The sequence below is a fragment of the Staurois parvus genome, unplaced genomic scaffold (genome assembly GCF_062004578.1).
Source record: "Staurois parvus isolate SC_StPar_1 unplaced genomic scaffold, SC_StPar_1.0 ptg000154l, whole genome shotgun sequence".
NCBI classification, from domain to species: domain Eukaryota; kingdom Metazoa; phylum Chordata; class Amphibia; order Anura; family Ranidae; genus Staurois; species Staurois parvus.
In genome coordinates, this window is record NW_028317950.1 from 25870828 (window position 1) to 25886018 (window position 15191).

Consider the following 15191-nt stretch of genomic DNA (forward strand, 5'->3'; position numbering starts at 1 on the left):
TATCGTGATGCTGAAGAATAGGTAAAGAGCTGTGCCAGGGATGCTTGAATGATAGAACTGGTGAAATTATTACTATGCTGATAGATAAAATAGTCAATACAGATGTATTTCAGCTGGGTTTTTAGCTGTTTGGCTGCAGACAGGCTGTAAATGCATCCAATAAGTCAGAAAACAAGGCAGTAAATGAAACCATAGAAGACAGATAAGAAGACAAACCTTGAGCTTGGGCAGCCGCTTAATGGTTTTCAGAGGCCGCAGAACCCTGAGGACCCGCAGGGATTTGATGGTGTTTAGATCTTTCCCTTTGTTCCCTCTACAGAGGACACACAAAGAGATAGCGTCAGTCAAATATTACAAGATGGCACCCAGCGTGAGCGTCTTCACCCGGAGGATCAGATTCATGCTTTACCTCTCACAATGCTCTTCCCAGAATCTGGGTCACTCTTATCAGGGCTGCGCTTTCATTTTTTTTTTAGACATCTCTTTTTATAACACAGAGAAATACCTTATAATATCACTCATGGAAAGGAAAACTGACCTGATTTATCTTAAAGGAAACCTTTACTGAGAGTAATATGGAGGCTTCCATAGCTGCCCCTCTAAATATGTGTACTGAGTGGCTGCCATGCGTATCACTTGAATTCAGGATTCTTAGGAACTGACCCAGAGCAAGTATGTGACCATTAAAGTCAGAGTACAGTTAAGAATCTTGAGATGTGTGCTTGTTTGGGTGTGTCACTGGATGTTGAATCCTTTGGATTAGCATGACAGTCATACAACTAGCATTTTCAAAAAGAGACCAGCAATGCCACCCATTAATACAATGATCTGCTGTAAGCATAACCTTGAACTGAAAGCAACATTTTTTTTCCATTTTGGATAGAATAAAGAAGAGTTGTAACTCCTGTCAAGCTTTTCTAGCCATTGGGGAAATTTCCCCTTGCTTCCTGTCCTGTAGCAACAACAGGAAGTGAGAGGAAATCACTGAAAAATGAGAGAAATCCCTGGTAGTCACCAGAACTAGCGTCCTCATTGAAAGATTTCCCTCCAATCCTGTCCTGGTAACAACTCAAAATGAGGGATTTTCTTTCACTAATAATATTCTCAAGCAAAAATAGAGACTTTGCATATTCCTAATGGGAAGATTTAATCCAGATGGGTGTTCTAATCCTCCTTCATTCTATTAAAAAAAGGTTTTGTCTTTGGTTATACTTTGACTATCTGCATGTGGCTTCAAGCATATGATTTAAATTATTGATCAGATTTGAGACTACCTTCATACTCTGGTTGTTCCATTTAATTTGAAAAAAAAAATAGAAAAAGGTAGCTTTATATATTTTTGCAATTTTGTATCAATTTTATATGGACTTCTGACCATATAAGATTAAAAGAAGTGCTACTTTGGGGACTACATTGGAATGAATTTCCTTTGCACTCACTCCTATGGTCACAATGCAACAGAGAACTGTTCTGAGCCTCTGAGTGATTATCCAGCCTGATTTGTGTTTCTATTTATTTACACTATTTGGACTCTTTTGGGTTTGTCTAGTATACTGTATGCTCTTTAATTTTTGAGCTCCTGCAGTGTCACTAATGAGGTACCACAAATATTTTAGGGAAAATAGAATAATAGAACAAAGTGTCAGAGGAGGGGACAAACTTTGGACAAGGAATTCTCTGTGTTATGTCAGGATGGTTTAAAAGGATATGCAGATACACCTGATAACAGAGAATTGTTGCTGTAAGACATTAACCAGAGCTCCATTAACATTACCATTCCTTAGGAACGGGGAGGGGCCACAGCATCCAGTGGGGCCTCCCAGATGCAGAGCATGCTTCATCCATCATGCACCTTGGTTAGTCATGCAGACCCGATTGGGTTTCATACCTGTGCTGTGCTGGCTTTCAGCTACAGAGCCCTAGCCTCATGTGGATTATTTAACACCTTTTCCATTGGTGGAGATCATACTTCACAGCCAAAGTGCATTTAAAGGGATTCCAAAGTCAGGAAAAAAAACATACCAGTAAACATAATATTCCGCTTTTTGTTATTTCCATCTATTGACCATCAGTGGGTTAATTTCCAATTGTAAATGATGGAGGGTTTTCTACTGGATGGACTTGGAACTGTGCATAATGGCTACCATGTTGTCTGGTATGGGCTTTGCCTATTTCTAGACAACTAAACCTGTTCAATATTTTACACCTCTTAAAGTTCACTTTACTACTCTTGGCCAGGCAAAATGTAATATCTAGAACGATTGAAAATTGGGTTTAAGGCCAGGCCAGTGTTGGAGCACCTGCGGGAACTGGCCTAGCAAAACAAGTTTTTACAAACCTTTACATTCCACAATGCTCATTTCCAGAGTAAACAGGTACATCTATACATGAGTACCCTGGAGCCCCCAATTCTAGGGCAGTCCAAAAAAAAAGACTCAACCAAGCCTAAAAAAGTTGTGATCTTGCCTGCCTCCTCCACCTTACCATAGGTAAAAGAAGCAAGTCATCAGACATGAATCAGCCAATAGCAAGGTTAGACATGTAAAATTTCCAGAAATTTTGAATTCCTGGAAAAAAAGTTTTTTTTTTCCTGTGTTTTTTTGGGGGAATTTTTGGCAAAATTGTAAAAAAAATTCAGTGTGGAGTAGTTTTACAAACTGAAAATTGCTTTGTTACACTAGGAATAAAATGCAGTGTATATAAAACTATTATGCTTGAAAAATAAGTACATCTTATTCAGTCAATAAACGAAACTTGCTTTTTAAAATGTTTTTTTTTTTATTATAAATCTTTTTAAAATGTTGTTTTTTATTATAAATGGGATAACAAGGACTGTATTTCAACTATACATGAGAACAGTTAACCTCTCCCCCCACCTTTTCCCTTGTAATAATTTTATAGCTTTCTGCATATTTCAGTTATCGACAATGCTAATCCAGAATCATATGTATTGCTCTTGGAAGAGTCTGATTAATGTTCATCGGATTTTTAGGTGTCATTTTATCTATAAATGAAGGTATTGTGTATTTTTGGGTGGCAGTGGTTTGCAACACTTCCTTATTTGCACTGTGGAAATGTTTCCAAACAATGTTGGTTTCACCATTTTACTAAGACAGGGAAAGAAAAACCTGTTTACTGAGAACCTATAGCTAACCATTATGCTATGATGGTGGAGAACACTAACAGGAATCAAGTAAATGTTAAAAAAGAGAAACTAATTTTGTCAGATTTACTCTCTAACCTGTCAATTAAGGCTTGAGAGGACAGAAACTATCATCAATTGTATCTTAACAATCACCCAACTGTAGGAGATACAAGATGGAGCCCACAAACTAAACTGAACCCTTTTCAACTGCAGTGCCCCTAATGGCAGAAATGCGTATTTCTCTTGTTTGAGAACTGTGTTGAAAAGTACAATTTTACTTTCCTGTATTCCAGGACTTGCTTGTCTTCAGCTGAGAAAACGTGAAATAATTTAAGACTTTGCGTATAGTCTCAAATCTTTTATTAAGTTTTTCATGTTATATACCATGTCATAGATATATTATTTATCTTTGTAAAAGAACATATTCCACACTTCCTTTTTTTTCAATTATTTCTATACAAAAAGCAAAAAATGGCTTTGGAAAAAAAATGGGGCACTCAGAACCACACCACTAGTATTGAAAAGTTTCTGTTGCTAACATTCCCAGTGGTCACATACACTCATTCACTAGCCACTTTATTAGGTACACCTGTTCAATTGCTTGGTAACACAAATTACTAATCGGTCAATCATATGGCAGCAACTCAATGTATTTAGGCATCTAGCGTGGCAAAGACAACTTGCCGAAGTTCAAATCAAGCATCACAATGGGGAAGAAGGGGATTTAAGTGACATTGAATGTAGCATGTTTGTTGATACCAGACGGGCTGGTCTGAGTATTTCAAACACTGTTGATCTACTGGGATTTTCATGCACAACCATCCCTAGGGTTTACAGAGAATGTTTAGAAAAAGAGAAAATATCCATTGAGCGGCAGTTGTCTGGACGAAAATGCCTTGTTAATGTCAGAGGAGAATGGACAGATTGGTTTGAGATGATGGGCAACAGTAACTCAAATAACATCTCGTTAAAACCAAGGTGTGCAGAATACCACCTTGTTGAATCTATGCCAGGAAAAAATTAAGGCAGTTCTGAAGGCAAAAAGGGGTCCAACTGGGTACTAACAAGGTGTACCTAATAAAGTGGCCAGTGAGTGTAAAGTGGGAAATTCATGAAGGACTCCAGTCAAAACTCAAATATGTAGAGCTGTTTGCTTTTTGTTTCTTAGATACACCATTTGGCAGTGAAATTAACCGCTTCCCAACTGACCTATAGCAGAACTACTACTAGAGGGCGGCAGGGCTGCGCAAAATCACGTGTGTGTATGTATGTATGTGTATGTATGTATGTGTGTGTATATGTATGTGTGTGTATATATATATATATATATATATATATATATATATATATATATATATATATATATGTATGTATATGTGTGATTTTGTATTCCCGGTGATCGTCGAATATCACTGATGAGGGAGAGGTCTTTATTTAAACAATACAGATCTTTCCACTGTCAACTCCAGCACGCTGCTTTACAAAACAGCATCTCTCCCTAGTAAAGCACAGCACACAGTAAAGCACAGCACACAGTAAAACACACACAGCACACAGTTAATCCTTTGATCGCCCCAGATGTTAACCTCTTCCTGCTCAGTGTCATTAGTACAGTGTCAGTGCTTTTTATTAGCACTGATCACTGTATTAATTTCACTGGGGATGTCAGTGGCAGTTATTCAGTCCCCCCCCCCAGTGTCAGAACGCCCATCACAAAAATGCAGAGGCGATCAAATACCAAAGGAAAGCTCCATTTTTGGGGAAAAAAGGACATACATTTAATTTGGGTGCAACATTGCTTGACTGCGCAATCACTGAAGTAACGCAGCAAAAAAATGGCCTGGCCAGGAAGTGGGGTAAAGTGGTGGGCAAGTTGTTAAAAAAAAAAAAAAAAAAAAAAGTTTAATTTTGTGAATCTGAAATCTATGGTGTCACAGCCCTGCCCTTTGTCAAGCTATAGGCTGTATGTATGTATAGCCTTTAAATGTCCTGGAATTTTTTTTGCTCTATAGCCTGATATCCCCAATTTGCCTGTGCCTTGTTTATCCTTGAACATGGAGAGGACCCCCTACATGTTGTTTAATTTAGTTTTATGATGCTGTGTAATAACATTTTTATCCCTCATCCCTCGTTTTTGCAGCCACTTTTAGGGGTGTCAGGCGTTTTTGTTTTTTTGTTACTGCTCCTAAGTGGCCCTCTATGCTATCCTATGTGTCCGTGCACATAGACATTTAGAATCTTTTACCAGCAGAAAAAAAAAACCTAGGGCCAGCGTGTCCAAGAGCAACAGCGTTTTTGCAGAAAAAACGTTTGACAAGGCTAAGCGCATCTAAATGCTAGTCACATTTAGGGCTTGAGCAAGTCATTTCAATGGCCAGAATAAATTATCATTCTGGCCAATTAAATGAATTAACGCGCAAGCACTTGACGCTTGTAAATGTGCCTAAAGGCTAGGAAAAGCGTTAGATACGTTTACAAGCGTCAGGTGTTTTTTCTGCCAAAAAATGCTGCTGCCAACTTCTAGGACAGTTTTTTTTTTTTGGTTTTTTTTTTTTTTTTTTTTTTTTTTTACAGTTGTGACCAAAATTATTCAACCCCCACTGAAATTGAGTGTTTTGGCCAGTTTGACATTGCTTTTGATCATTCAGTCATCTTGCTTACATTTACATTAAAGAGGCACTTGTAGGTCAGACAAATATAACATAACAGTTATAATGAAATAACCACAAATGTCTTTTCTGTGCTCACAGCATTATCAGTTTTATTCAACCCCCAAGTGACATTCAATCTTAGTACTTAGTACAGCATCCTTTTACAGTTATAACAGCTTTTAAACGTGAAGCATAGCTTGACACAAGTGTCTTGCAGCGATCTACGGGTATCTTCGCCCATTCTTCATGGGCAAAGGCCTCCAGTTCAGTCACATTCTTAGGCTTGCGCACTGCAACTGCTTTCTTTAAGTCCCACCAGAGGTTCTCAATCGGATTTAAGTCTGGTGACTGCGATGGCCACTCCAAAATGTTCCAGCCTTTCCTCTGCAACCATGCTCTAGTGGACTTGGAGGTATGCTTGGGATCATTGTCCTGTTGAAAGGTCCAACGTCTCCCAAGCCTCAGGTGTGTGACGGACTGCATCACGTTTCCATCCAATATCTCCTGGTACTGAAGAGAATTCATGGTACCTTGCACACGCTGAAGCTTCCCTGTACCTGCAGAAGCAAAACAGCCCCAAAGCATGATTGACCCTCCACCATGCTTCACAGTAGGCAAGGTGTTCTTTTCATCATAGGCCTTGTTCTTCCTCCTCCAAACATAGCGTTGATCCATGGGCCCAAACAGTTCTAATTTTGTTTCATCAGTCCACAGAACACTATCCCACAACTTTTGTGGTTTGTCCACATGGCTTTTGGCATACTGCAGTCGACTCTTCTTATTCTTTGGAGACAGCAAGGGGGTACGCCTGGGAGTTCTGGCACGGAGGCCTTCATTACGCAGTGTGCGTCTTATTGTCTGGGCTGAAACTTCTGTACCCACATCTGACAAATCTTTTCTCAGTTCCTCAGCAGTCACACGGGGACTTCTCTCCACTCTACGCTTCAGGTAGCGCACAGCAGTCGAAGTCAGCATCTTCTTTCTGCCACGACCAGGTAGCGTTTCAACAGTGCCCTTTGCCTTGAATTTGCGAATGATGCTTCCTAAGGTGTCTCTTGGTATGTTTAACATCTTTGCAATCTTCTTATAGCCATTGCCCTTCCTGTGAAGAGAAATCACCTCTTCTCTTGTCTTCCTGGACCATTCTCTTGCCTTCACCATGTTTGTAACCACACCAGTAAATGTCTAGAAGGAGCTGAGTATCACAGTCATTTTAAAGCTGCCTAATTGGTGCTTATTATGCTTGATTGCTGCTCGGTGACATCCACAGGTGTTTTCAATACCTGATGGAAAGCACCTGTATGAACCTCTGTTCTTCAGAGTGGTAGTCTTTAAGGGGTTGAATAATTGTGGCAATGAAGAAACCACATAAGAACCATTTACTACTGTATTACATAAACAATTGATGTCATTTTAGTTGCATTTGGGTAGTTACAACGTCCTTGTAGGATTTGATTCTGAATACAATTCCAAATGTACACTATAGTCCCTAAACCCCTTTACAGCATTGGGGGTTGAATAATTTTGGTCACAACTGTACATCTTTTGTGCATGAGGCCTAAAAGATACTTTTGCAGCTCATAGAAAAAGGTAGTGATATAATATATTCTGTATGATTTTACTGATTATTTTCTCCCGACTAGAAGCCTTCTTTAAATGTAAGTACCCCCTTTTCTGAATTAAATTTACTGTTTGTCATCTACTCAGGGATGAGTAGCTGGCTACAGTGCTAGTTTGCATAGACGGGGGACAAATACTGGAGAATGCTCAGATGAGTATGAAAGGCTCTGTGCTCACCAGATTTACATTTACAAGATATAAACAGTCTAACCAGCACAGCACGGGTAAACTAAGAAGATCAGAATGACAAAGGTGCAGAATGAGAAATCATTAGATGTGATCCAAGGTTTATCTTGGGTTGCAGGCTTAGGCAATATGTGACACACAAGGCTGTAATATTACCCCAAGTAAAATGTCCCACAGGTTGCCCAAGCCTGCTGTAAGGTGTACAAAATCTCTTGGCCATCTTACAGTAATCTTCGTTAGTTGGGGTCAATGCATGGGGTGGAAATTATATGATGTGAACATGCGCTGAAGTAAGCTGTAATATCTAACAGCCTCCAAATCAGCCTTCAAAATTGCCCCCTAGGAGTGCCTTGTCTAATAACGCCTCCAGGGTTTATTTAAACCTTCATTTGCAGTTCATTCAATGACATTAAATGAGATGGTTGTGGCTAATTCTACATTGCAGTACAGAATGACAATAAGGAAGGGTTGGTGTTACAATGGTTCTAAAATTATAGGGCACAGAAACAAAAATTGGGGGACACATACAGGATCTTCCTGTATGTGCAGAAATTATATTACATTTACCCAACAAAACTCCTAGAGACAGAAAAAGAGAATCCGGCCATGGAGAGACAAAGAGAAAGCGTAAAATCAGTAGACAAGCACACTACATAAAGCCACAAAGCAACAAAGTCAACAATGCCTTTAACAAAGTCAACATCAGCACACAATTTCTGTCTCCCCCTCATTCGCCCCTTCCTAGCTAGCTATAATCATTACTAAGAAGCCTCCAAATGTAATCTTTAAAAAAAAAAAATAAAATTATATATTGACTACAAATTTTCTGAGGCAATTGAATTAACTGTCCTACAGAGGGCAGTATGTACTGGAACAACAAATGCTTCTTAGCCAAATATACTTACAATAGTCAAGTGCATTGTACATCAGCATTTTCTGCATAAACTTTCATATGTTTTATACGCATTTCTTAATTATCAAACTGTATTTGATAACCTATGTTTGAATGCATCACCTCTACAACAAATTGTATTTAGGTGGAATTCATTAGGTTATAGCATATATTCTTTTTGTTCTCCTATGTTACATGCGGTTGTCAGGATGGATGTTTCTTCTATAGTGGACTCATAATTTAGCAGTGTTCTCGAGCATCTTCCTGTTATCTATAAAAATTGGCTCTAGTGGGTTACTACTAGGTCTATGGTGGATTACTAGGTCTAGAATGATGAAGGAACCAATGTTATTATGCCAAACTTAGTGGTAGTAGTAGTCTAAGTCTCTAGTGGAAGAATACAAGATAGTCTAGATGTACTGGTAAGCTTCTGGGTGGTCCTGCTAGGTGTACTGGTGTGATTCAATGCAATTCTGTCATCAATAGTAATTTGATTTAGGGAGACCTATTTAGCTAAAGTTATGGTGGATACTTTAATGACTACTGGGTGATGCTGGGTTTCAGGGAGGTTCTGCAGTGATATCCAGAGAAGTCCTTCTTGATCTAGCTATAGAATCTACTGATGTTCTGCTAGTTCAGATTTTAAGGCAATCCTGCTAGTTCCAGCAGAAAGACTAAGACTAGCTTTTACTATATCCAGCAGTAGACCCCTAGGTGTGGTAGGATCCCAGATGGGTTAGAGTAGGTTGTTCTGTTCATCTTAACAGTTTGTAGAATTGAGAAGATAAAAAAAAAAAAGAGGGCAAAAGATCCTGCAATAACTGTATACAGTATTTCCCAAAACTTTTTTCAGTCCCATCAACAATGATTATCTGCACAGATAATCCTGTGTTAGCAAGGTGATTTAGTGACCAGTGCGGTGGATATCCACAAAAACTGAATTGCTAGTGGGACTTGAAGATACATTTGGAAATCATTGACATCATAGATTATGTAATACATTTATGTAAATATAACATCTAATTAATGAAATGATTTGTGTTTTTATATGTCCAACTGAACTAAGCTAAAAAATAATTTTCACTAGTATAACCCATCATCATTATTATTAAATAGAACACATTTAGCGAAGACTTTGAAGTTATCACTAAACTAATGTACACACAAAACACGCCCAAACAATTGTTCATGCTGTTTGCCACCAGTATTTATTATAGGTTTTGGGTAGATGACACTTACGAGAAGGCGAAAGCCACCAAGGCTCCACTGACCACGATAAAATCTAAAATATTCCAGAGGTCCCGGAAATATGAACCAGAATGAAGGAGAAGACCTAGGTCAATCATCTGAAATCAAAAAAGATGTCTTCTATGGAACAATATGTTAACATTTGCAATACAATTTAAAAATGTTGGATATCAATCTAGATACTAACTTTCTTTTTCTGCTGATTCTAATTGTTTTTATCTCAAGGGAATAGTAGACTACTATTCAAACATTCCACACCCTACCTTATTACAGTTCAGTATTTGATCTCCAGAGGCCTTACTGACATTCATGGTCAAGCTCTCTTAACGCTCCAACCTGTCATAACTTCCCCATGTGTAATGTTCTCCTATCCAAGACAAGGTGACTCCTATTCACCACTTACACACATGTATGACCCAACAACAGCTTAAAACTCTGTATGGATATCACAGCAAGATGAGACGCCAAGAGCCTTCAATTGCACTAGAAGGAACTTCCCATTCAAAGTGCAAACTTAGAATGAATAGATTTTAATTTTCTGGCTTTGGTCATATAGACTAGGCCAAAATTACTCTGCAAAACCCTTATTCCTGAGGCTGTGACTTTGCAATAAAGGTATTCAACTTCACTTATCGGAGCCGCTCTGTAATTTAATTATACATGTCTTAAATGCTGTCTAACTAAAGTGGAACTATTAATATATAGACATACATTTTGGGAAATGGGGACTTCCAAAGCACCATAGTTTGACAACTGTTTAAAATAACAATTTTTATTAAATTCCTATAAAATACCTGAAAAACTTATTTTTAAATGGCATGACAATATGGTATTTACATGAATAGACTAGACCAAAAAAACAACTTCTGTATTCAGGAGAAACTTCTAGATTTATATAATCCCAAAAAAGGGGTTATATAAATCTGGGAGAAGTATCTCCTGAATACAGATGAAGTTTTTTCGATCTGTTCTATTCATGTATATTCTATGTTGTCATGTAATTTAAAAAGAATTCAATAAAATATTTGGATACAGCAAGGGAGGGTTAAAACCCATCAGATTTTTTTTTTCGCCATCTGTGTTCCATTGCAGAGTATTCCCTTCGCTTCTTGTCCCATAGCCAAAAAGGAAGTTAGAGGAAATCCCTGCAAATTAAGGGAATTCCTTGGTCACTAGGTCACCAGAATGAGTATCCCCAATGGAAGATTTCTCTTCTATTACTTTTCTAGGGACAACCCAAAATTTGGGATTTCCTTTACTTTCACTTTCAATGATAATGGTAGACAGGACAAACAGAGAGGGTGAATCTCCTTAACTGGGGCACAAAAAACAATAAAAACTGAGGTGTTCTAATCCCTCTGCACTTTCTCCAAAACTTTAAAAAATGTTGCCTTCAGTTATACTTTAAGCTCAAACTGATCATGCAAATTAAGAAATTGCACATTTTTATGTCCTATTCTTAGTGCAGTCTGCAGAAGGTAATCAGTTGAAGGGGTTGCTTGCTGTCTTTAGCACATTTGCCATGTTTTCTGTATAATGTTATTACAGGATGGTATCAGTGAAACTTTATATTATTGTCTGTGACTCCATTGAGGACATTTCACCTCATATGACAGAAGGAGAAGAAAAGAGAAACAGTTGCCAATGGTACAGGAAGACCCATATAATAATAAAACCTGACAAATGTACAAACCATCCCCTAAATTGTTTGTTGCTCCCTATGGAGAGATTTTCCATCTCCTGACAAGTACAGGAAAATATCCCCAATGGGGACAAATACTGCAAATAAAGGTCTTATTTCTTTCTTACTGTCCGAAACTACAGCTGGGCTTCAAAGAAAACCTGTACTATGGGGATTCTGTGTGAAAATGCTTATTGCTGCCTGTTATGCTGATCCTGTGAATTCTGTATTTGAAGTCACTTATCTGGAACAAGAGTCAAGTTAGAAGTCCTTACCTGTTTATTTGTTTTAGGTCTGGCAGTAACTATTGCAAGACCCAGGTACAAATGCATTGCTATACAACAGCCTAGTTAAACTGCAAGTAATGGATGATGCTAGTCTACAGTTATTGAGTTGCTGTACAACCCGGCATGATGTAAATTTTCTCCATCATGTGGGTGTGTTTCCCAGTCCCAAACGCTGACTAATCTTCTTAGAACTTTCCATATTTTAATTAACGAATGAATAGAGAAGTGCCTTCTCAGAGCGGCCGAGCTTTTAATTAGTGCACAGAAATGACACAGCTAATATTAATTAGATTTTGCTGGAAGTCTATGGAAAACACTGTAAAGAAGGTTCTGTGTGGCTTCACAGCACAGGAACTGTTGAGTAATATCAGTAGAGAGTGTTTTTCCATAATGGATGAGGAAAACCCAAAACAAAACCAAGCAGGGGGAAACTGTGACCCAAATATTTATGTCATAATGCCTTTTTTCATTTATAATATGCATATCAGAGACATCAATGAGTGAAACTAAGCAGAAAGATGAAATATGGGAATGGCCTCTTGATACATAGACTTTAATGATGTGAAAACTATATACAGTATAACATACATTTGCATACTTGCTAGATTTGTTGGATTTTTTTTTTCAAAGTGATGTCACAAAGAGGTGTAACTTTTAAAGTACACCTGTCACTTTACCATTCGAGCCAAAATGACAGGTTCTCCTGACAACCCTTTCTTCCTTTCTGCTGGAACAAACCTTTAACACTTTTCCTCACTGCTCCGTTCACCTGCCTGAACCTCCTGAATACTTCCAGTTATATGAAAACAATTGACCTTCTCCTCTTCCTCTTGTGGTTTAGTACTCAGCTCTTGGGCAGCCAGTCATGTGAGGGCAGGAAAGTGGTCATTACTCCTATTTGGTGATGCACAACATAATTTTTCCTATTGCAAGAAAGTGTCCTCCCATTTTTTTTTCAGAAACAATGGCCACCATGTTAAGTACCTCCTCATCCTGCCCTTCAGCTTAGAGAGCAACAGCTTCTACTATAAGCCTAATTCCAACTTTCAGACAATGTTTGGCAACGAAGACTGGAACTGTATATTCAACAAATAAGTGTTGTTATACATTTGACTTGATTAACAGACAACTGCATATTAATATACAAGATAGAACGTTTTCACCTGTGGATTGTGGGTAGTAAAGTGAACTCATGTAGATGTTACGCTTACCTTGATCACCATCTCAAAAGTGAAGACCCCTGTGAAAATATAATCCATGTATTTCAGCACCTGCAATCACAAGGATATACAAAAACTATTACCAACAGATAGGAAAAATAAAAACTAAGGGAAACTGTGACAAAACAAAAAAACAATGACTTTCCAATGTTTCTTTCAGTTAGGACCCTTTGCAGTTTGCATCAGAGGAACTGATCTCTGGAAGCTGCGATAAAAAAATGGCAGGCAATGGGCAACTAGTTATCAGTATCATCTGTGGTCTTCCTGCAGCTGATCTTTCCCTTATTACAGACTTACCATGCCTTCTTCTTCACTGTGTCTGTGTGTGGCAGTGACCACCTTGGCAGAGGCAGAGTTTTGCTTCCTTAGCAGCACAGTGGTACAATGGTTAGCAATTCCGCCTTGCAGAATTAGGGTCGTTAGTTCAAATCCCAACCACAACACCACCTGCCTGGAGTTTGCATGTTCTCCCTGTGCTTGCGTGGGGTTCCTCCGGGTACCCCGGTTTCCTCCCCCACTCCAAAGACATGGTGGTGGGTAATTGGATCCTGTCTAAATTGACCGTAGTATGTGTATGTATGAATATAAGTTAGGGACCTTAGATTGTAAGCTCCTTGAAGTTTAGGGACTGATGTGAATGCACAATATATATGTAAAGCACTGCGTACATTGACGGTGCTATATAAGTACCAATAATAAATAAATGATCTAAGAGCCTCTAACAAGAAGAACTGTGAACAGCACGGTTCTGACATCACACTCCAAATCTCCTGAGACTAGCAGTCAGAGGTAGTAGCACCTTAGATCTCACATTACAGATATACAGCTATGAGGCTATAGGCAGAAGAGTGTCTAAGTGATTAACAGGAAATGCACTGCCATTTTTCAGAGGGAATTCAAGACAAACGGTAAAATTTTCATGGTACTGCTTAAGAACCGTTAGCATTTTTATATGTTCCCTATAACATTGCAAACCTTCATGTTTTTGGTTCAGGTCCACTTTGAAATGAAACTATAATCATAGGAAGTAAACATATTACACAAATAATGGAGATTATTTGTGATGTTTGCGTGAATGCTTGAGACATTCACACAGTTTCTTTCTAGAAATAGACCTCCTAGTTTTACTATAGATAAAATAAAATATTTTTCCAAATGTTATGTAGTTTTGTGTGTGCTAAACACACCAAGAAAAAATTAACAAGAATCAGAAAGGTATATTAATAAACAGGACATTAGTTAGATAAATAAAATTAATTATGTGAAGATCAATAGAAAGTACCAAACAAAAGTAAAAAGCAAGAGTAAATAAAAGTGTAAGGAGATCAGGACCTTGATGTCAAGCTACTATCTGGTCCTGGCAGTTTTGGACAACTACAAAAACATGAAGGGAGAGGATCAGGACATTTAGGTATGCTCATGGTAATTCAATTAAGTTTTTAGGGCGTACACCTATAGGGTTCATGTATACGGCGTGTACAGCCTATCATACAAATGAATGGCTGTACATGGCCGTACTCTTATAAGCACAGATACTTCTTTCCATTTGTGTTTACCCTTTCATGCATGCCCAACATATTTCCCAAACACTGAATATGAGGCAATAGATTTCCAATGCACAATAGGCTTTCTAAAGGGAAAACATTGCAGTAGTTTTCACCTTTAAGGCACACTATCTCTGACTGAACTGTACTGAGACAGTGGACGAAGAAGTCACTGATCCATCTCATTCACTTTTTTTTCAGTTTGAGCTACTGTGGTCTTTAAACAAAATGATTTTTAAAAGAAAAGAACCCTAAAAAGCTCCACCTTCTTTCTGAAAATGAGTAGCTGTAAAATATTTTATAAGTACCAGACTAATAAAAAAAACGATATTAAAAAAAAATATATTTTTTTTTTAGTCCTGACCATAATAAAGAAAATATAAACAAAACCACATTCTCTTTTAATTCCCCATTTCAGGTTTTGAAATCCTTGTATATTAGTGTAAAAAAAAAAAACATGCTAAACTCTCAGGGCTGCTTACATCGTTGTGAGGGGCATCGGCCTGTACGGGGTCTTCTGCAGCCAGCGCAATGCTGCTCAGGGCAATGACTACCAGGATGACCATCTCAAAATAGCGTAGGTTGACAATGTAGTGACACAGACGGCGGACTCTGTCAGGAGAGCGAGAAGGAAAACCATCAGGCGTTTTGTCTTTACTACCTCACATGCCTTCCACACACTAAATTCTTCCTCAGTTTGATGAAGCTCCTGTCAAA

The 15191-nt window shown here is 38.2% G+C and overlaps 1 protein-coding gene across 5 annotated transcripts in view; it reads right to left on the bottom strand.

Annotated features, from left to right (window-relative positions):
* The window catches only part of CACNA1B (calcium voltage-gated channel subunit alpha1 B), a 378141-nt gene that overhangs the window by 85398 nt on the left and 277552 nt on the right, over nucleotides 1-15191 (bottom strand). For all 5 annotated transcript variants that reach the window (XM_089675295.1, XM_089675298.1, XM_089675296.1 and 2 more), the window contains exons 23-26: nucleotides 14957-15086; nucleotides 12922-12981; nucleotides 9734-9840; nucleotides 217-313 (exon numbers count right to left, since the gene is read on the bottom strand). In XM_089675295.1, coding sequence (XP_089531421.1) covers nucleotides 217-313; nucleotides 9734-9840; nucleotides 12922-12981; nucleotides 14957-15086 — 394 coding nt within the window. The remainder of the gene's footprint in view (nucleotides 1-216; nucleotides 314-9733; nucleotides 9841-12921; nucleotides 12982-14956; nucleotides 15087-15191) is intronic.